The sequence below is a fragment of the Peromyscus eremicus genome, chromosome 18 (assembly GCF_949786415.1).
Source record: "Peromyscus eremicus chromosome 18, PerEre_H2_v1, whole genome shotgun sequence".
In the NCBI taxonomy this organism is placed as follows: Eukaryota; Metazoa; Chordata; class Mammalia; order Rodentia; family Cricetidae; genus Peromyscus; species Peromyscus eremicus.
The window spans coordinates 31,395,714-31,419,293 of NC_081434.1; the positions used below are offsets into that span (position 1 = coordinate 31,395,714).

Genomic DNA, 23,580 nt, shown 5'->3' on the forward strand with positions numbered 1-23,580 from the left:
AATGGAGAGACTAGAATCTTTTGGCAAGTGCTTACCATGAACAAAAGTCTGGAATTTGATCCTAGAATTACAAAATCACAAAGTGGGAAGGAAGAGGGAAGGGAGAGGGAGAGAGGAGGAGGGAGGGGAGGGAGGGAGGAGGAAAGCAGTAAAAGGAAAGAGGGAAGGGAAAGACTTTTCTAAGAACCCAAAGGATTCCCATTCTAGGAAGTATAACTTTCTAGCTGGCCCTGCCCTTAATGAAATCATCCTCTCTACACAACCAATAAATGATCCCATTACATTACTGAACCCTAAGCACCACACTCTGCTGAACTCCACAGGAACTAAGAAAGAAAAATCTCCAGACTAGGGCACTCCAAAATCTGGAGGGAGAGATGAAAGAAAGAAATCACAAAAGCAGTGCAGTCACACTGGGGGTGAGCTGTAAGCCAGCACTGAGGTAGACGAGGCAGAAAGACTCCAGAAGAAAGGCAGGTTCAGCTGTACCACCATAAGAAGGACGACATGAAGGACGTGGGGGAGAAGGAAGGGAAATAGAAGTGTAGCTGCTACAGACACATAACAGAATCAAGATCATATAATATTTGTCAAAGTGTCAGTGTGGTGAGCACTTCAGGAACATTATGTCATGTAATACTATATAAAACTAAGTAGATAGTATGTTCAAGTTTACAGTACATCAATTAGCTATCAGATAGTCTGAACTTTTACACCAAGCTTACCCTCATGAGAAGCAACCCAAAATTTAAATTATTACTATTATAATAGTTAAGTACTATGAGATGCTTTGGGAGAATAAGACACAAAGCAAATAACTACTGCATTACTTGACTGAAAAGAAAATGGATATCTGAGAAAACATGTAAGTTGTAAGAAACATGATTAGCAAGAGATGGTCAGGTCTGTATGTGTACAGAGGGAAGCAGAAAGAAGGTCCTAGGCGATATGAAGGGTCCGGAGCACTAAGGTTCTGTGCACAAGATTAAAAGCAGACATCTCCTACGACATGCTACGGATCTGGATATGAAGTGTCTTGCAAAAACACTCATGTGTTGACGGTGCTGTCCCAGGTGGTGGCGGCATTTAGAGGTGATCAGATCAAGTCACTCACTAACGTCCTCAGTGGACTGACTGACAGCTGAGTGGTCTACCAGGAGGTGCAGCCCACTTTCTCTTGGCATTCTGACCTGAGCACCGTGAAGAAGCAGCTGCTCCACAAGCCATCTCTGCCACGCACAATGATGGGTCACCTGACAAGAACTAAGCCCGAAACGGCGGCTGAAATAAGTCTTCCCTCCTGCATATGGACTTCCTTAGCAATCTGCCACCCTGACAGAAGACTAACACAGGTGCTGAAGAATCACATAATTTTAAATAAGAGAATGATTTGCTTGCAATAAATACTGTCTAGGAAAAACATCTTGGAAAGTTTTCCTTGGTGCAAATTTGATCCTTTAAATAACTTGCTGTGGTTCCTTACTGCCTATCTAGATCAAAAACCCTTCATCCATGTTCCCAGGCTAAACTGTTACAACAACTTCCATCTACATGCAGAAACACAGTCTTCCATTCTGTGCTAGGCTACGTGAGGCTCTTGAAAATGCCCAATTCTATCTCCAAATGCTCTTTTCTCCGTTCCTAAGTCTCTCAGCCTCAGGGACACCCTCACAACCTCCACTCCTTTCCCTGCCCACCCTAAACCCTGCACAGAATCACTTTGTCTTCTGGCCTTCAAACCCCTCCTGAGTATTCTCACTTATCACACATTGCTTTGTTACTACTAAACTGTCTCCTCCATTAAAAATCAACTTCCTCATCTCAGGTGTTTATCAGCAGGCCTTAGCACGGTTATCAGAGCACAGAGTGAATGTTTAACAGGATGTTACAGAAATGCCAATGGTCTGCGGGCTCACCTGAAAAACAACAACAAAAAGATATATTTTGTTATACTTGAGGGTGGTACAAAACAACAACAAAACTTGTTTTTAAAGGGGTTTGGGGTTGCAGAGAGATGCCTCAGAGGTTAGAGTAAGGGTGCCTGCTACCAAGCCTGGTAACCTGAGTTCCATCCAGGAACCCACATGTGGAAAGAGAATCTACTCCCAAAAGGTATCCTCTGACCTCCACATGTGTTACGGTGCTTGCCTGAGTACACATGTACGTATGTATACCACACATGCACACACACACACACACACAAATATCTTAATAAAAAGGTAAGGTTGAAATCTGTCCTGAGATTCTGGGAGTCTAGGAACGAAAGGTCAGCACCCCTGCTGCCCTACATATACCAGAACAGCAGAAGATGCCTACTTGCCCACAGCAAAGGCCATGTGGGAACACTGCAGTCAGGGAAGCTCTAGGCTCACTCTAGGAAAACCAATTCCATTCTCCTGGGTTTGGGTTCTGTTTCTGATATAGCTCTTACTAGGTAACACAGGGCTGTCCTCTTAGTACCCAGGCTGACCTAAAACTCAGTCCTCCTGCCTGGGCCTGCAAGCATTGCCTAACCCAGCCTCTTGAGAAAGCCATTATCCTATTCATGATGGCAGTACTCCTGTGACCTAATCACCTTCCCAAAGCCCCACCTCCTAACACCAACACAGTAAGAATCAAATTTCAAAATGAGTTTGGGTAGGGACAAAGCACATCCAAACCACAGGACAGAACACTTTTTTAAGTGTTCCCTAGGACATTTGAACGTATAATTATAACAACAAGCAGCTATTTTACTAGCAATAGCTAATGTTTACAAAGAGCTCCAGAAAAATCAAGTGAACCTGCCCCAAACCATGCAGTTAAGTAGTAGGGTAGAGATTTCAACCCAGGTAGGCTGACATCAAAGTTCATTTTATCCCTCCCCACAACCCCACAAATACCTTTTTTATTACTTGAGATACTGTCTACGTTCTCTAGACTGGACCTGAAGTCCTAAATCAGACTTCCCATTCTTAGCACTGAATCATACTGCACCTTTAACTCAAACAGACCACTGAGATTAGAAGAGAAAACCTCTCTTGTTATAGCCCTGGTTCTTCTATCTTAATATCTTCTGTATTCTAAACATACAGAGGAGGAGGAGGAGGAAGAGGAGGAGAAAGAACATGTAAGGAGGGATCAAGAGCCTGAGCTACAGACCAAGACCCTCTCAAAGCAAAAAAACAGCCACATGGTGCACATACATATACCAAAACATACACAAAAGGAAAACTCTGTAGTTAAAAATTCGCCTCAATAAATTAGTAATAACTTCATCAAACTTAAGCCCCAGCTGCTCTGAGAAACTCCTTCTGACATACTACTTTAAATATGGTACCCCCAAATGTGTACTCCTGGGGCTCCCCATGAGTTTCCTCCTTGTCTTCTCCAAATGTAATACCGTAGCTGGTGAGCAAGCCATCTTCCCCTGCACAAGAGATCCCATAAGGATCTTGTATCTGTCTTAGTCATCACTATGTCTGGCACACATGGCAGCCTACAACAGATGTCTAGAAAACAGCTGCATTTGAATGAAGGCCTCCCCAGTTCACCTCCTTTCTACTCACACAGTCATCGTCCTAAAGCGATGATAAATACTTGTCCCTAAAATGCTAGAATCCCTCCTGTCCTCTTCTGCTTCTGTTCTCCTATAGCTTTAGTGTGTACACAACACTGGCAAATTCATGATCCTAAGAGAATCCTGTCACTGCTTATTCAACAAATATTAATTTCCTACTATATCCCAATATATTTTCCCATTTCCTAGGATATTGACTTCCTCTTCTTACAGAATAAACCTGAAGGTTTCAGTTAGAATTGTATGCTGGAAGAAAGAAGCAAAGAAACTCAAGACCTTGAACTCAAAGAAGAAGTAAAGAAAGAAACGAGCATCCTCAGTTTCAGCACTCAGAAAGAATAGGCACAGGAAAAACTTGGGATATTTTTCTGTGCCAACAAAGTCAAAGTACTCAAAAACGTGTTATGGCTGCACAGGAAAAGGAAAGCCCAAATGTTCAAATCTAGAGCAGGATAAGCATGAAAACAGTTAGTACACTCACATATAGATCGCTACAGTATTAATGAGCAGTTCACGTCAGGAAGAAGAGGGAGGAAGGATGGGGATGGATGAAGGGAAGGGGGGCAGAAAGGAGAGGGGACAAAATCGGGGGAAAGTGGAAAGGAAAAAAGGTTACTTTTGCCGGTTGGTGGTGGCGCACGCCTTTAATCCCAGCACTAGGGAGGCAGAAGCAGGAGGATCTCTGTGAGTTCGAGGCCAGCCTGGGCTACAGAGTGAGTTCCAGGAAAGGCACAAAGCTACACAGAGAAACCCTGTCTCGAAAAACGAGAAAAAAAAAAAAAAAGAAAGAAAGAAAGAAAAGAAAAGAAAATGTTACTTTGTAGCCATCATACCTGACTAGATTATGCAAGAACCAACAACACATGCTAAGTCTAGACAAAATTGTTGATTAGGAAAATACTTTTGAAGTCTTAAGTATCGCCCCCAAACTACTTATTGGTTTCAAAAAAAGAAATAATAATAATAATAATAATAATAATAATGAGTACTGTATAATAACAATAATAATGAGTGGAGGAACTAGGCAACACTTTGGACAATTAATCCAAATTAAAAATCACCTGAGACATGAGATATAGCTTGAGATGTAGGAAAAATACACTTGCCCCTAGGTTAGATCCTTAACACCAAATAAATAAATACTTTTACAAAAAAAAAAAAAAAATAGCATCACCTATGAACGTCAAAGAGACACCATGAACCTCCCTCCAAACGTGGCAACCTGAGGACACAGCATTCCTTAGCATATCAGTATCTTTGCCAAGCATGCAGACTTTTACTCTAAGCACAGGCAAACACTGAACACAACATGAAAACATTCCAGTTAAAAAGAGGAGAAAAGAAAAGACAACCAGGCGGGAAGGTACTATGGCTTGAATGTGCTCCCAGAGGTCACAGAGAAACTTCACCCCTCCCAGGGCAGCAATACCTGAAGGCCAGGCCAACAGGTCAGAGGAACTGATGTCGCTACTGCAAGAGAATGGGCTGTCACAAATGCATGTCCCCCTCTCACTCCTTCTCTGTCACTCTCTTTCTTTCCCACGTCTGCACGGGACAGCACAGCACTCAAGCCCTCCCTCCTGGACCTTCAAGGATTTCTGTCAGTACATTTCTCTTTAGAAACTATTTTCTTACAGCAACACAAAACAACTAAGATGGGAAATTGTTCTTAAAACGTGTTATAAATACAAATAAACACTGTGGAGACATCCCAGATTAAAAGAGCTCCAAGTAGGGCCAGCAAAGGTGGCTCAGCAGATAGACACTTGCCACCAACCCTGATGACCTGAGTTCAAACCCTGGGACCCACATGGGTAGAAGGGGACAACCAACTCCCACAAGCTGTCCTCTGGCCTCCACATAAGGCACACCAAATAAACAAGTGTAAAAATTAAATAAAAGAGATCAAAGTAACGTGACAAATATTTTTAAGTCATTATATTATTAAAACATAAAATCTAACTCTAGTTTCAGTAACAAATGTAGGAGAATCAATATTAGGAAATATTTCTTTTCTTTGTTGAAGTTTTCAGAGTCAATGAGCCAAGAATGATCCTCCACTGACTCAGAAAAAAAATAATAAGAGAAAAAATAGAGAGGAAAGAAGAAGGAAGAGAAATATGCAAGTGTTGAAGCAAACCGAGTAAAATATCAGCAACAGAAGCTACAGCTTGTCTTAGTCACTGTCCAGTGCTATGAAGAGACACCACAGCCAGGGCAACTTATCTTTTAAAAAAACCATTTAAATGGGGAACCTGCTTACGATTTCAGAGAGCCAGACCATGGCCATCATGGTGGCACAGCAGCAGGTGGGTGGGCATGTCACTAGAGCAACAGCTGAGATTACAACCCATCAGCAAGTTGGAGGCAGAGAGGAGAGACTGGGCCTGGTGTTGTCTTTTGAAGCCTAAAAGTCCACCTCAGTGACACATCTCCTCCAAAGGCCACGCCTCCTAGTCCTTCCCAAACACTCCCCCAACTGGGAACCAAACATTCAAACTATTAGCTGTGGGGCCCTTCTCATTTAAGCCACTACACGGGTAAGGAATATAAGAGTGGTCTTTGGATTACTTTACTCTCCCAACTTTCTCTAGGTTCAAAATTAGCTCCAAATAAGAAGTTAGTGTAGTATGCAGACATTCAACTACCTGTTCTGTTCAAAATAGTGCCCCTAGCTACATGAGACCCCTGAATGGCTGAAATACGGTTAGCTCAAGTTAAGACATGCCATTAGAGTTAAGTACACACAACATTCCAAAGACTTGAGAATGAAAAATGCAAAATCATAATAATTTTATATGGCTCACACATGGAAATATTTTAAATATACTAGCCTAAAAGAACGCTTTCAGCTTATATGACTACTACCAATCTTGGCTTACGAATGACTCACGTTTTCCCTGGACAGAGCTGAACCAGACAGTCAACCCTCAGTGTGGGGTTTCACATTACTTTACAACTCTGTCTCGGTGCCTTTGGCTTTAAACACGCCTCTATCACTAAGACACTTGGTTTCAAGCAACTCACAGACAAAGACTATGCCTCTTCACTGCCGTCTTGAGATCTAGCACACAGCAAGTGCTCTAAGCACTGCTACTTATTGTTATTGTGTGAAAAGGGAGAAATGTCAACAAGAGGAGAAGGAGTCTTCAGTTTCTAAATCTTTGCTTACATCGTAACTCCTTTCCCACCATAAAACATCCCCTCCTCTCAAGCATTCTTCAAGACCCCTTCTAATGACAGTCTTTTCCAAGGTGACCTTTCCTCTGTACTACTTTAGAGCCTTTAGTGATGCTATCATTTACTTTAGCATTTCACAGACAGTCCCTGAAAGAGAAACTGGGTCTCACATTTCTCCTGCATCTCACACGGTGCTAACCACACCAAATGAGCAGTAAGGAGAGGGAGGACACAAATTTCCAGGAGAAGGGGACAGACTGGGAAATTATAACATTGGGCTGTAGGAACTGGAGAGATGGCTCGGTAGTCAAGAGCACTTGCTGATCTTGCAGCGGGTCAGAGTTCTGTTGCTATACCTACATTGCAGTTTATAACTGGCTATTAACTCTACTTCCAGGGGATCCACCGCCTTCACTTGGCTTCGCTGGCACCAAGTATGAAGTCATGCACAGACATACATGCAGGTATGTAATAGACATTTCTCTCTCACCCACCTGTTCCCAAATACCTGGCAGCTGCTTCCCAAATAATTGACTCGGAGGCTTAATATTACTTATAAATGCTCAGTCGATAGCTCAGACTTATTGCTAGCTAACTCTTACACTTAAACTAACCAATATTTCTATTTATGCTTTGCCATGTGGCTGGCTTATGGCTTCCTACCTCATTTTTCACACATCCTGCTTGTTTGGTGGCTGGCTGGCATCTCCTGACTCCACCCTCCTCCTTCCCATCATCCTTAGTCTGGTCACCACACCTATACTTCCTGCCTGGCTACTGACCAATCAGCATTTTATTAAACCAATCTGAGTGACAAATCTTTACAGTGTACAAGAGGATTATTCCACAGCACAGGTAGAACACATACAAATAAAATAAGCATTTTTTTTTAATTTGGGTCTAGTCTCTAGTAGTCTTTGGAATCTACTAACTTCACTGATATAGATAAATAATAGCATCTCATTCACTTTCTACGTTCTGATTCATAAAACCAAAGAAATAAACCAAATGACCAGCAAAGCAGCCCTTCCAATTCTGAATTAAATCCATTCTTTCCTTAGAAATTTTTTATATTTATCAGCAAAAGAAAATCTAATACTCTATTACTAAATGATACTATGCTCTTTCATAAAGAAATGGCACAGAGTTTGCAAACTGCCTAATGTAGTAAACACTGACCTTCTTCCTAGCTACTGAGAGCCTTAAGTTCAAGTCTTTCTCAAAGTATCCGTGATGGTTTGAACAAGAATATGCCCCCACAGACTCATAGGTTTGAATACTTGGTCCCTGGCTGATGGAACTGTCTGGGAAGGATTAGGAGGTGTGACCTTTTTGGAGGAGGTGTGTCACTGGGCACAGGCTTTGAGGTTTCAGAAGACTCAAGCTATTTCCAGTGTCTCCTCTCTGCCTCCAAATTGTACATCAAGACTGAGTTCTTAGCTGTTTCTGCCGCCATGCCTTAGCTCCACCATCATCAATTCTAACTACTGAAACCATAAGACCCAAATCAAATACCTTCTTTTATAAGTTCCTTGTTCATGGTGTTCTATCATGTCAATAGAAATGTAACTAGGCTAATATCATTAATCAAAATATTCAATACATTCATATTGGAGTGCCTTTTTACCATTATTGTTTTCCCAGCCCTCTCTTTTAGGAAGCTAATAAAAGATAAGAGGGAAAAGTAGAGAGAGGGAATAAAATTTCTGCAAAGTACCCAAAGCCTTACTGGTAATGTTCAAAGACTGAGTTATGACTGATTTTACATGCAATGTCCTTTTCTTCTTCCTTAAAATGTTATCTAAATCTAATCAGAAGAAAAATATAATAGTCAAAATGAAAGATCATCTAAAAACAGATGTTAGAAAAGTAAAATATAACCCAAAGCATGGAGACTGTTTCAAACAAACCTCTAAATCAGGAAGCATAATTTTAGTTTTATATCTTAACACCAGTGCTGAGACAAAAGGTTGACAGGGTAAGGGAAATACAAGGATTGACATTTACATCATTTAAAGTTTCGTGTTATACCTGTTAGCAAAAACCACCTGTAGAGTTAATAAAAACACACATTCTAGGATCTAAATTAGTAATATAAATCACAAGCTTCAAGATTCATCAAAATACCCTTAATTAAATGGTAAGCCTTAAAACAGACGCATCTACAAGACAAACCTGAACTCCTTTAAAGAGATACAGGTCCTCTCATATAGAACCTGGTCTCTGCCTGCCAGAGTAGCCTCGTTTTCCGACCATCCCTGAAAACCATCTCACTTGTTAAACTGTTCTTCTCGCCCTAGGGTCACTTGCTCCTTTTATGATTCCAGACTTTTATAAAGGCTATTCCCTCAGCCTGACATGTCCTTCCCTCTCAAGCTATAAATATGCCCTCCTTCCTGAAGCTTATCGTAACTGCCTAGCACCCTCCTCCCAAGTGGCTCCCAGAGCACTCCTCCTTCTTCTGGTTCATACACTCTAATTACTTTTTGATGTGCACCTCCCCAACCAGGTTCTGAGGTCTAAAGGGAGGCGGGCCACAGCTTATTAAACCATTTCCTAGCACCCAGCATAATGCCTGAATTCTACTGAAGCTCCACATACAAACTGGAGAAGACAAAGTAAGGCACGAGAAATAGTTCAAAGTTTTCTCTTGAAGAACATATACATCTAGCAGAGTGGATCTCAACCAGGAGCAATTTATCCCCTAGAGGACATTTGCTAAAGTCTGGAGATATATTTGGTTGCCCCAAAGCAGGTACAATACTGCAAGGAATGGCTACCAACAATTTACACAACTTGTTAGCCACCAACAAATGCACCCCCCTACAACAAAGAGTGACTTACTCACAAGAATCTCTCCTTCCAAGGTTGGGAAGCCCAGTTGTCAAATACGACGATACAGTAACATCTCAGCAATAACCACAGTGAATACCATTTTTTTTTAGTTTTGACAGAAACTTCTTGAACAGACAGACACACGACAACACTAAAAATGACCTTCACACAATCCCAGTACTCCACAGCATCAAGAGTGCCGCAAAGCATCCCGCGTTTTTGTTTTTTTTTTTTAAAGCCAGACTGTAGCTACCAGAAACAACTCCCAAATCAGAAAACATTGTCTAGAAACTTTAAAGCAACCCCAGGCAGACTCCTTTTCTCTTGTGTAACTATGTCAAAAACACAATCCGAGGCACGAGGGAATCAGCGCCTCCAGGACTGATAGACGTCCCTTAAGTAAACCAAGGAATCAATCACGCACAGAAAGAAGCCTTTACTGTGGAACACAGCAACTGATGGGAAGTAAGAGGGCATGCCCTTGCTTGCAGCCAAATCACTGCTTTGTCAAAATTTAAAAAAAAAAAAAAAAAACTGACAAGACAGCTGCAGAAAGAAAAAGAAAATCAAATGTCAACGCAGAGGGTCAGAGACGGGAGTTAACGATTTCTCCTCTGATACAGGACCAAGCGTCAGACGACTCGAGCCTTTCACAGAAGCTGTCTAAGCAGGAATCCTTCCCTTCCTGTATACCGGGTGACTCAACGCTCCTTGGCACATTCCTTGACTAAATACTACAAATTCACTAAGTTCTTGTCCTTTGAACTACTTCTCCTGCCTTCTGGGTAGCATCTCTTCACATTTACCAGTCTCAGAAGGGAGCCGATGGAAGAAGCTCTCCAAAACAAAAACTTGAGTAGGCAACTCTTATTAGTAAGAGATTTTAATTATGTTATTCTAGGAACTGGTACCTAAACAAAACACCTACAGCTTTCCAGTGCTCTTCACCTTTTATTTTCACCCTCAAGATTTTCCAGATTTTAAATTGAGATCGCCCTGGGAGAAACTAAACTGGAGTGCGCATTTGCCGTTCGATCCATTTATTCTTGGAAAACTAAAATAAGGGTTTTTGTGGTTTTTTTTCTTTCTTTCTTTCTTTTTTTTTTTTTTCTGGGGCTTGGAGAGGAAAATGCACTTGGAATTCTTTCTAAGTTTCCAACAGTGAGTAATATCTTCCCTCTCCGCTGACTTTGCCAGTTCAGCGGCTTCAGTCCCAGGGAGTCGGGGCCGCGCTAGGCCGGGTCCCCCATGACCCTCCTCCCGGGGCGGTGCAGAGGTGTAAGGGAGGCAAAAGCGGCTTGAGGCAGGTGAGTGTCAGTGAGTGTCGTGGGGAGGTGGAGGCACGCCAGGGCAGGGAAGGGCCCCCCGCAGCCGCGCACCCCCAGGCGGGGAGCGGGGAGTGGGGAGGAGGGACGCGCGGGCACCACACCCTCCAAGCCCGCGGTTGACAGCCGGGCGCGGGAGCCGGCCCCGGGGCCTCCCGGGCTGCAGCCTGCGCCCCGCCCCACCCGCGGCCCGGGCTCCGGCAGGACAAGCAGGCCTCGGAGCCCTCCACTCCCAGGCCTAGTGGAGCCCGGGAGCCCCAAGGCTCGCCTCGGCTGCCCCGGGGTCGGTGGCTCGCACGCTCGCGCTCACGTGCTGCCGGAAGGACGCGCTCACACTCACCCTCTGCAAGATCCTCCTGAACATGGTGTGGCCAGCCGCCGCCGCTGCCGCTGCCGCCGCCGCCGCCGCCGCCGCCGCCGCGGGGACTCTCGGCGCCCCTAGGCGGGTTAACTCACGACCGGAGAGGGCCGGCGGGCAGCCGAGCCGGGACGAGAGCGGAGGCGAGGCGGCGGGGGACGCGGCTGCGGCGGCCCGGACTTTCTCCACGGGCGGCGAGACGGTGCGAGCACGAGCCAGCGGAGGAGGAGCGCTCGCCCGCCTGCCGGGCCGCCCCCGGTAACTGACAGCTGGGCGGGCCCCGCCCCTGGCCGAGGGGGCGGAGTCACCGCCGCCCCGCCCCCTCGGCCTGTCCATCCGCGGGGAGGGCGGGGCCGGGGGGGAGGGCCGGCCCCGAAGCTCCGACCAATCGGAAGCGGGACTAGCGTGACAGACAGGTTGGCAGGAAGCGGGTCCCTGGGCTTCTTCCGGCGAGCGCGTGGACGCCGGGTCGCTGGACCGCGCTCGGGGCGTTTAAGAGGGCTGCGTCCAAGCGGAGAGGCTGGGTGGCGACCCCGGGGTCCCGCCGGGAGGTGTCTCTTCCCGGGGGGGTGGAGAAACCGGCCCCCGAGCTGCCTTCGGGCGAGCGCCGGCCTGGGATGGAACTTTGCTGGCGCTCTAGACGCTGCGCTGACCCGGAGCCGGAGCCGGATCCTGATCCTGATCCTGATCCTGGCTGGAAAGGCTGATTCCGACCGCTAAGCTCCAGGCCAACGCAGGCCGGAGAACCCAAGGCCTGCTTAGCTGCGATAGGCTTCCCTCTGCTTTCCCAGTCCCAGGTTGCCCGCTTCCGTCCTGCCTCGGATTGCAGCCAGGCCCACCGTAAAGCATGGGCGGCGGCCGGGTTTGGAATTAATTAGCTAGAGAGTCTCGGTTTGTCCTTTGGGGAGAGGGCAAAGGTGTCTTCATCTTACTTCACCTGGAGCCATCTTGGGTTTAAACTGAACCTGACCCTCCCCACCCCGTCCCGTTTTCTACTCCCTCCGGTGGGAAAAGCACCCAAACCTGTTGTAGAAACTTGTGGTCCAAATGCCCGCAGTTAACTGCGTGTTCTTGGCTTCTGTTAAACTGCTTGCTCGCATCCCCCCTGCAACTGCCAAATGGGATGCTGGGGTTTTTTTTGTGTGTTGTCTCTAAAACCTCCCTGTAATATACGTTCAAGGTTGCTCTGTTTTAAGTCCAGTGCTCGGGAGGCCCCTTGACAGGCTCTCAATGCCTAGACTGCACAAGGGAACCTTGGGAACCTGACGGTGCCTGCTGACCTGGGAGCTGAAATAGGGCCCAGGTTTCGGGGATCTGGAGCAGGTTCCCAGTGCCCAGATTGTGCAAAAAGAGGCATTTGAACACCTCTGGCTGTAGCTCAGAATTCTGAGGACTTGTGGAAAAGCCGAATACAGTGTCAAATTCTGAGTCAGTGGGACCACGAGGACACTACTGGCCCCTCTGTTTGGTCAGGATTCTGGGTGGCTACTTGGTCTTTTTTGTATTGTGTAGATTGTTTGTTGAGTTGTTTATCGTTCTTGAGAAAAGTGAAACGATGGGTCAAAATTCTTCTACCCAAACAACCCCCCTGAACCTGATGAAGTCTCATTTTTTTTTTAAGGATTTCCAGAGACAAACCCAGGAGTCTGGAGAACCGGCCTATACAGGAAAAAATAACTACGTTTTGTTCCCTTGATTGGTTTTTATTTCAGATGGGCTGGCCAGCCGAAGCATCCTTAAACCTTTCTCTTATGAACCAAGTGTAACACGTGGTCTTTAATTAACCAGGCACTGGACCAGCTGCCCTACACCCTGGCCTGACCTGATCCTTCCCTTTGCACCGCCATTTTTGTTTCAGAGGAAGAAAATGAAACTAAGGGGCAGGACGAGTCTCAGCCTCTGGTCCTAGCAGCCCCCACAATAGAAGTTGTACTGCCACCCTATACACCTGGAGCACCAGCCTGGTGAAGATCCATGGAGGCACTCCTAAGCCCAGCCCACACCTGGGGCTGATCCTCTTACCAACCCCAACCACCTGTTCATCCTGACTCCCTTGGGGGGGGGGGGCTCATCCCCACCTGCTCCTCTATTAAGGGCACGCCAGGCCTCCCTCAAGCTACCAACTTCAGGACACCTTCCCTGCCTACCCGCCTCATGAGCCTCCTCAGGGGCCTCATTCTGGCCATTCTCTCCTTGAGGGAGGCCCTTGGTGTGGGTGCTCCCAGGATAGGAAAGGTGGAAACAAGAAACAACAGCAACCTTAATTTGTGATGATTTATGTTCCATTCTCTATTACTGATTTGTATAATTGGGGATTCCAAAACCCCTCTTTCTCAAAGAAGCTCCAGAGTTTATTATCTTTTTAATTTTATGTGCATTGGTATTTTGCCATGGGTGTTGAGTCCCCTGGAACTGGAGTAACAGACAGTTGTGAGTTGCCATGTGGGTGCTGGGAATTGAACCCGGGTCCTCTGGAAGAGCAATCAGTGCTCTTAACCTCTGGGCCATCTCTACAGAGTTTAATTTCTCCGCTAGTAACGGTGTTTTATGCACACCAACCAATTTGGGCTGACTGTCAGCAGCTACTTCAGACCCTCTTTACCACCAAAGAGGGAGAGAATCTGATGGGAAGCCCAGAAGCTAGTCTTGGGGGAAGACAGGAGTCCAAGCAGTGACCTGCCACTGGTTGAGAAAGTTTTTCCTTCCGAGCAAGCAGATTGGAGCCCAGTACAAGGTAGGGAGTCTCTTAATCTCTTTCACCAGACTGTTGGGAGATCTCCTGGCTGTTGCTAAGTGCCCTACAAATTTGTCTGAGTAAGGTAAGTCTGGTAATCCAAGGTTCAAATGAGACCTGTCTGCTTTTTTTGGAATGCCTTCAGGACTAATCAGACTTACACTCTGGAAAACAAAGATTTGGAAACATAGGAGGATTTGAAGTTGAAATTGCCTCCCGTGTGTACAATAGAAATACCTGGGAGGATATGCAGACCAAGAAATTAGCTAAGGTAATGGTGGCAGCCTTCCAGGAAGAGAGACCTCAGTGTACAGGATTTGTAAAAGAAGGAAAAAAGCCAAGAGGCACAGATATCAAGAAAAGGACCCTCTTGTACAAAGATGAGTGTGCCCACTGTAAAGTGACTGGCCATAGGAGAGACAAACATCCACGATGAACGTGTCCACTCCAAAGGGACTGGCCATTGGAAAGATGAATACCCAAACCAAAAAGTGAGAGCAGCGTCAGTGCTCCAGATAGACACAGACTGGTGGCGTCTGAGCTCAGCCACCACCCCAGCCCAGGATTACTCTAAAGGGGAAGAGGGGGTGTTCCCATCAATTCCATTGTGGATACAGGGCCACTTGGTTGTAAATCAGACATAAGGGCCACGGAGTAAGAAACTACTGTAAGGAGCTACTGGTTCCCAGATCTACTCCTGGTCACAGATCTACCACTAAGTGTACTGTGACCCACTCTCTCCTACTCATGCCTAAATGCCCATACCTTCTGCTGAGGCATGACCTACTACACAGACTAAGGGCAGAAAAATGTTTTGGAAAGGATGACATTAAATGGGATTTTAAAAGCCCTAAAATTATGGACAAAATTTTAGTGACTGTCCCAGTAGGGGAGTATATTCTATTAAACAGTCCTCCTTTGGAGAAGAAATTTGAGTCTTACAAGATGTACAACAGACATTTCCTTTTGTTGGGCACAGACAAACCCACCCCAGGACTTGGAGCCCACTAGTCTCCCCAGTAATAGTGGAACTGAAAAACACTACTTTCAAGGTAAACACCATGACATTGGTAGCAAAACAGGGGATTGAAGTTCTAGTTGATAGGCTACTTGAAGCTGGCATATTAGTCCCTTATCGCTCTAACGTTCCAAACCCATATTGTCTTAGCATTCCTATTGCTCCAACAAAACACCATGACCAAAAAGCAAGTCACGGAGGAAAGGTTTTATTTTCTTACACTTCCACATTGCTATTCATCACCAAAGAAGTCAGGAAGGAACTCAAATGACAGGATTCTGGAGGCAGGAGCTGATGTAGAAGCCATGGAGGGGAGCTGCTTACTGGCTTGCTCAGCCTGCTCTCTTCTAGAACCCAGGACCACCAGCCCAGGGATGGCGTCACCCACCATGGGCTGGGCCTTCCCCCATTATCACTGATTGAGCTGAGTCTCATGGAGGCATTTCTCAACTGAGGCTCCTTCCTTTCTGATGACTCCAGCTTGTGTCAAGTTGATGCATAAAACCAGCCGGTACACATATACCCTCCCAAGAATCAGGTTGATACTGTGTTACATCTAAAAGATGCTTTCTTCAGCATGCTCCTGGCCAGATCAAGTCAGCTGGTACTCAGTACTGAATGGGTGGACATGGACAAAGAGACCAGTGGCCAATTAACCTGAAGTAACCCCCCAACCTTATTTGATGGGCACTCCACAGAGATTTGTAGGCATTCACTGCTGAGAATGTATGTGGATGACCTGCTGGCAGCTGAAACAGGAAGATGGTCTCCATGTCACAGAGGAACTAGTAGAGACACTACAACATCAGGGATATTGAGTCTATGCAAAGAAAGCTCAGTTCTGCGTCTGTAAAGCAACATACCTGGGCTATGACCTGGAGGAAGTTCAGAGAATCCTGGTGATTACCGAGATCCCAACCCAAAGACAAAAAGATAGCTCCCAGAATTTCTTGGAGCTGCAGGTTATTGTAGGCTTTGGATACCCAGGTTTTCAGAGCTGGCCAAGCCCCTATACCTGGCTACCCAGCACACTGAACAAGACTTCAACTGGTCCCCAACAAAGGAACACACTTTCCAGGAGTTGGAGCAGGCCCTGGCCTCAGCTCTAGCATTAGCCTTAGCTGACATTACCAAGCCATTTCACTTGTTTGTGGATGAGGTGAAACACATTTCCCAGGGGGTCCTAACACAAAGACTTCCGCCCTGGCAGCGACCTGTTGCCTACCTCTCAAAAAACTGGATCCTGTGGCAGCTAGGTGGCCAGCATGCTTAAAGGCTATAATGGTCACAGCCCTCTTAACAAAGGAAGCTGATGAATTGACTCTAGGGCAAGATCTGTTGATCATGGCCCCACACTCAGTTGAAACTCTCTTGAGGACCACGCCAGATAGATGGATGACTAACTTCAGTATAATTCATTATCAAGCCTTGCTCTTAGACCAACTGAGAGTCAATATTCTCCAAATAGTTGCCCTAAGTCCAGCCACTTTGTTACCAGAGACCAGTGACTCTACCATCCAACATGACTGCCTCAAGATTACCACCACATTCTGAGGATTGAGGCCAGACCCGACAGATAACCCGTGGGTACAGCCAGACTTGGTAATGTTCTCAGACAGTAGCAGTTTTATCCAGGAAGGCACCAGGTACACTGGGACAGCTGTAGTAACTGTAGAACATGGCCTCTGGGTGGAAGCCCTGCCCCCAGGGACCTTGGCTCAAAGAGCTAAACTAATTGCCCTCGATGAAGCTCTCAAATTGGAGAATGAAAAGACGATAACTGTGCATACTGGCATTAGATACATCTTTGCCACCACACATAAGCATGGAGCCAACTACAGGGGGAGGGGCCCTCTGACAACAGAGGGCAAAGCTCTTTAACACAAGACTCAAATCCTGGACTCACTAGCTGCAATCTGTGGCTATCGTCCACTGTCCCAGACATCAGCTAGGAGATGAGGTCATTGGAAGCGGGGTGGCCGGTAAGGCAGCCAAGAAGCCTGCCCCATAAGCAGTAAAATGCCTGCCTTCCATCCCAGAACCCACGTTACCTGACAGTCCCTAATACTCGGAAGATGGCTTAAAGGCAGCTGAAAAACTGAGCACCAAAGCGTGGCTCAAACTAACTGATGAGAGAACAGTGTTCCCACAAGCACAGTAAGACAATTGGCATGTCCGTGCCATGAAGGGACTCACCTAGGGAAACCCAGTGAACTGAACTCACAAGGAAAAGATTCTTTTTCACGGGAATGGACCAGACAATACAGGAAATTGTTTCCAAATGTCAAACCTGTCAACAGATAAACACTCCCCAAGGGTCAGGGAGTGAGGCTCAGGACCAGGTAGATGCTGAAACATACAGAGATGAAGACAGGACAGTATAGATACAGGTATTCATTTGTCTTTGTGGATGCATTTCCTGGATGGGTGGGAGGTTTCCCACTAAGAGACTGCTGAGATCACAGACAGGAAACTTTGAAGACATAATACCTAGGTTTGGACTGCTACTGTCCATAGCAGTAGTCAGGCACGGACCAACCCTTATATCTAGAATTACTGAGAGCCTTTCTGCCATTCTGAGGATCAATTGGAAGTTGCATTGTACCTATCATCCCCAAAGTCCAGGACAGGTAAAGAGAGGATAAATCAGACCCTCAAGGAAATTTTGACTGAATTAACCTTGGAGTCTGGAGAAAGATGGGCTCGGTGTACTCTGTATGTAAAAGGTTTCACTTCATTTGAAATTCTTTTTGAGAGACCTCCTCCCATTCTCTCTCTAAAAGGGTTAGAACTAGCCACTGAAATTAGTAAACCATCAACTACTTCAGTTCATACAGGCTCTGCAGCAGAAGCAGGAGGCCATGGCTCCCTCCAATAAAGGCTGCTTTCCAGACTCCACCTCCTCATCCACACCCCTTTCTGCCAGGAAATAAGATGCAGATCAACAGACATCGAGCTGAGACATTGGGATCCAGCTGGAAGGAACCACATCTCATCATCCTGACTACCCTCATTGCTGTCAAGGTAGATGGCATCCATACCTGGATACATCACTCCCAGGTCAAGCGTGTCACAGAAAATGATGACACAGCTCCAGAGAAACGGACCATCACCAAGACCTGTTAGGATCCACTAAGGACAAGACTGACATGGGTTTTAAGCTAATGATGTTGTTTTATCTGATTATATTCCCTCCTATCTTTTCCTGGGATCCGAATAACCATCCTCGGTCCCTATACCAACAAAGCTGACCCATATGGCATGGCAGTTTCATCTAAATGCTGTAGGAAACCGCAAGACCATAGTTGTACCTTCTGTCCTGTAGCAGGCTGTGCAGAAATTGTACACCTCACTTCTAATAGCAGGGACACTTGTCCTCAGAAATGTTTATCCGACCCCAAAACTTAAGTACTGAAACTTACCTTCTATGTGTTGACTTCATGTATGAACAAACTCACCCAGATCACAAGGACCCTAATTACAAGGGGTGTCCACACTGGGGCTGTAAGTGCCGTAGTACCTGTCCCCATTGCAGGGAGAAAGTCCACCCTCTTGGTTGATGGATGTAATAGAGTTACCCATGAAGTTCTTGACCCCTGAGACGACAGATGGGAAATGGGTCATTGGTGTTTCTGATAGAGATGGGAATAAGTCGGCGCCTCTGGAAGGATCCAAAATACTGAGCTTTAGAACCTGGTTAAGTGTATGCCTTTATTTGATCCTACCCTTTCCTCCCCAGCCCCTCTTACCCACAATTCCTCTCACCAGCACTCTTCTGCCCCAGACCTGCTTCCACCATGGCTGCCGTGTTTCCTGTTCCAGCCCCCATCAGCAGAACTCACCAGTTCAGGGAACTTCCCACCGAGGCACCGCCTCTCCCTCTTCTCACTAACCATCCTCTTCTGACCTCCCCAGAATCCCTAATGATGATGACAGGCTCGGTATACCAACTCATAAACACTATTAATCCAAATATTACACTTGGCTGCTGGTTCTGCATTGCCCTCCCTGCAAAAAAAGAAACCACGACCTATGTAGGACTCACTGTATATCAGGACCCGGCCTCCATCATTCCCTCGGCCTGGGAAAATTGCCCATGGGGATAGTTCACTCAACTATCAAATCCCTTGACCTAGAATGGATCCACAGTGAAGGGACCTGCTTTTACTCAAAGAGCTATGATATGTCTGGTTCCCCCTTTAAGAGTAAATGCAGATCCACCATCACAGTTTCAAACCTCCCAGGAACCACTCTGAGGTGTCAGTTTCAACCTTTACTGCCCAGCAGAAGTTGTTGGGCTTGCATTGCTAACTGGTTATTTTCTTGCTTATCTATCTGGCATATGCATAAAGCCCTGAAATTTTGCATCCTGGTATCTTTGTTTCCCTGGATGTGTGTTTATGGTGGTCCAGGAGGAAGACAGCACTTGTATTCACAAACTCTTCCAGCCTCCCTATTCAGAAAGATACATGCAGCACCCTCTAATACCTCCCCTAATAAGCTCAGGAGTGGCAGGGGCCATTCTTGGTACCACGGGTACAGCGATGGCAGATATTAACTCAAAACCTAGGACTTCAAACTGACCAGGGCCATTCAATATTAGAAAATCTATTGACAAGTTGGAAGAACAAGTGGAAACATTAGCCAAAGTGGTTTTACATCATGGCAGTACACTTGACCTACTTTGTGCAGATCAAGGAGGTTATTGTATGGTTTTAGAAAAAAAAATGTTTCTATGCAAACCAGGAGTCATTAGAGATAATTTGACTACACCCTGAAACCATTGCAGAAAGAAAAAGAGCCTGAAATGGAAAAACAAATGGTTCCCCTTCTCACTTTCAGGGTCCTCCTGACTAACAACGCTACTGTCGGCCATCACAGGACCCATAGCCCTTCTGCTCTGTTGTATTGGTGGAACATTTGATCCCAATATGAACAAGTACCCACCACAGGGTCAAGAGTTTGACTCAGGATACAACTCAAAGGGGAAATGTGATTGCTTATGTTTTTAAAAAAATTACTGTGCTTAAGGTATTTGAAAAATAAAAAATAACCTCCAGCCTGTAAGCCTCTGGCTGTACTCAGCCAGCTTGCTCAAAAACAAATAACTTCCCGGAATGTTAAGGACTATTCCTGTAATTGCTTGGTCTTGTACAATTTAACAGAAACTATTGTTATCTTGCAAGATAACAGGTCACAATGCTTACCACATATTACACTTCTGTAAACCAGCTTTTCTTGTTCAAGATAACCAAAGTTTGCTAAATTAAGCTCCAGCTTACACACACAGGATGCTTGCACATAGGCAAGGTATGTGCTGACAGGTAACCAGAATGTACCTTGTGGGTTTTGCATTTATAAAGTCCTGACTAATGTGGCTTGGGGTTACAACATGAGAATCCTGAATCTCAGGCATAGTCCTAGCGCCAATATCTGAATAAAGCCTCTTCTTTGTTAAATTTGCTTGTGGTCAGACTGGTGATTCTCTGAACAACCCCAGACCCATAACACTAGGAAAGGGGAAGGTAACACACTTATTCTTGGTCATGCCTGATGGACTCAACCCGCTTGCAAAAACTGAAAGCCACCGTCACTTCTGATGATGAGACAGAGATTTATAAATACCCAGCAAAATTTTGGTGTTTTGCCGTTTGTCAGAAAAGTATCTTCTAGCTGAAAGGCCTACCCCCAAACAGTCACACTCTCTCTCAGATTTGCAACGAAGATTCCCGGGGCTTGGGCAAAAACCCACCCCCATCCCCACCCCTGGGACTGGCCCAACACCAGGTTCCCATAATTGTTCACTAGTTCAGCTACCTCCATCCAGATACTCAGTGACTCTAGGAACAAAGGGGGAAAATGTAGTCCATTTTACCCAGCTTAGAAAGACAGGCATCCTGGTGCCATCGTTCACCCTGGAATATACCTCTCCTGCCTGTGGCTTAACCTGGGACCTCTGGTTATATACCAGTCCAAGATCTGAAAGAAGTGAATAAGAGTGTCGATACCATCCACCCATACAGTCCCAAAGCCATACACTCGCATGGCTGATTCCTCCAGAAAAAAAAAAAAAAAAAAAAAAAAAAAAAAAAAAAAAAAAAAAAAAAACAGGTTCACACTGTCTTGGACCTGGAAAATGAGACGTGAGTCAACCCAACTTTGCTTTGGAATGGCCAGACCCAGTGTGAGGGTACGGTGGGGAACTCATCTGGAACCAGTTGCCCCAAAGATTTCAAAACTCTCCAACCCTGAGTCACTAAGTACTGAGCTCTTGTCCTTCTATTAGAAGTTTTCCGAGATCGTACTTTTACAGTATGAACGTGAGCTCCTCTTAGCCTCTGAAACTGCAATAGATTGTAAAGAGGCCACTGGGGGACCGCTGCAAGGGTGACTGACCTTAGGCTACAGGGTGCCAGCTAAGAAAGCCCAGCTTCCTGCTTCAGAAGCTGCCTATCTTGGCTACCAGCTGAGGGGAGGCAAAAGGATCCTGTCTCCGAGTAGGGTTGCTGCCATCCTTCAGATCCCAACTCCAGAAGACCAAGAGACAGGTTCGAGAGTTCCTAGCTGTGGTTAGGTGTGCCACCTCTGATACGAGGGTTTGCAGAAATAGCAAAGCCTCTATACACCAGCACAGAGTGTGTGTGTGCGGGGGCGGGGTGGGGGGACACCAAGCCCCTAATTGGGACTGAGATTGAACAAAAAAGCATTTAACACTTTAAAAACAGCACTGACTTTGGCTCCAGCCCTAGCCCTTCCAGATGTCTCAAAACCTTTTTATCTGTTTGTCCACAAAACTAAAGGTACCGCAAAAGGAATTTTAACCCACGCTTCGGGGCGTGGAAACTCCCTGTGGCGTAGCTGTCCAAATGATTGGACCGTGCGGCCTCAGGATGGCCCACTTGCCTAAGAGCTGCCGTGCCTACTGCTAGTCTTGTGAAAGAAGCCAACGAATCAGCTCTGATCAGAATCCTAGACTCACAGCACCTCACACAGTTGAGGCCCTTCTCCGAGGAACACCAGAGTACTAGCTGTCCTGCCCGTGTGACTCATAACAGGCCCTGCTCCTGTACCACCCACAAGTCCAGTTTGAGAAAGTCACCTCCATCCTGCCACCCTCTTGCCTGAGGACGACCTGCAGCTGCTCGGCCATGACTGCCTTGAGGTAACCACGGTGGTCTAGGGCAACCATCCATACCTCGTGGACACCCTCCTGAAGGATCCCGATGAGTAGTACCCTGCACGGATGAGAACAGTTTCACTAAAGATGGAGCCAGGTACTCAGGGGCTGCAGGAGTGACTTCAACTGCAACGATTTGGACCCAAGCCTTAGGGACAGGTACCTCAGCCTAGAAAGCAGAACTGATCATTTTAACCGAGGCCTTCAGATGAGGAAAAGGAAAGTCCATTTCTATGTACACAGTCTCTGTGCTTTTGCTATTGCACATATGCGTGGTATGACCTAGAGGGAAAGGCGGCTCCTCACTGCTAGGAGAAAGGACGTTAAAAACAAAGAGGAAATCTTGGCCCTCCTAGAGGCTGTTTGGCTTCCCCTAAAAGTTACCATCCTCCACTTCTGAGGACATCAAAAAGATTACTCCCCCCGAGGCAAGAGGTAACTGAGCTGCTGACCTGGCTGCCCCAAAAGTGACCCTAAGACTGGTGGGACCTCCAGATATTCAGGTGACAGACCTTGATCCGGTGCTGCCTGAGATTCCATGGTACCACCAAGAGGAAATAGAGGATGCAAAAAGAAGGGATGGAGAGTTCAAATCCAGGGCCAGAGTCTCACCTCCTGCTGTCCAGGGAGCTGGGAAATCCCCACTCCTCTTTCCCACTCTTGGAAAGATCCAGCACTTGGTAATCATTTCCAGCCAGAAATGGGCAAAGATTTCTGGTTGTACTTAGACCCCTGACCCCCATACTACATAGTGATAAGAACGAACCAGACTGTCAGCCCATTGACTTAAAAAAACACATTGTGACTGGGGACAGCCCAATCATGAGGGGACTTACAAGGGAATAGAACTAATATCCAAAACCTTTAGCCTTGCACTTACCCCTGCTGTGATGTCCGCTATTCTGCCTTCTGGGTTAATTCATCTGGAAAACAGCCATGTTACCGAGCCCCTGAGACTAGTTGGTGGGCTTGTACTAATAGTTTGACTGAATCAGCCTTTTCTGGTGCTTTCCAAACTAAGAGACCCTCCTTATGTATCTCTGTACACATTCTGCCCTGGGTACAGCTATAGAATAGGGAAGAAGGGGGAATATATTTTAATATGGCCCCTAGAGTATAAAGAAAAAAAAAAAAAAAAAGAGCTTACCAGTCCTCATCCCTCTCTTGGTTGGAGCAAGCAAAGCTGCCTTAACAGCCATAGGCACAGCAGCCTTTACCATGGGAAATTAAAACTTTAAGGAATTAAGTAGACATGTTGATCAGGACATAGAGGTATTAAAAGTTTCCATTTCTGAATTAAAACAACAGACTCACTTGCAGAAGTGGTCCTACAAAGTCCAAGAGGCTTAGACTTCTCATGAAACAAGGAGGACTTTGCATGACTTTGAGAGAAA

At 46.0% G+C, this 23,580-nt stretch overlaps 1 protein-coding gene across 1 annotated transcript in view; it reads right to left on the reverse strand.

Annotated features, from left to right (window-relative positions):
• Eea1 (early endosome antigen 1) overlaps nucleotides 1–11,593 on the reverse strand; it is a 115,112-nt gene extending 103,519 nt beyond the window's left edge. The window contains exons 1-2 of the mRNA XM_059245805.1: nucleotides 11,356–11,593; nucleotides 11,004–11,212 (exon numbers count right to left, since the gene is read on the reverse strand). Of these exons, the coding sequence (XP_059101788.1) occupies nucleotides 11,004–11,212; nucleotides 11,356–11,593 (447 nt within the window). The remainder of the gene's footprint in view (nucleotides 1–11,003; nucleotides 11,213–11,355) is intronic.
• Nucleotides 11,594–23,580: the final 11,987 nt, after the last annotated feature.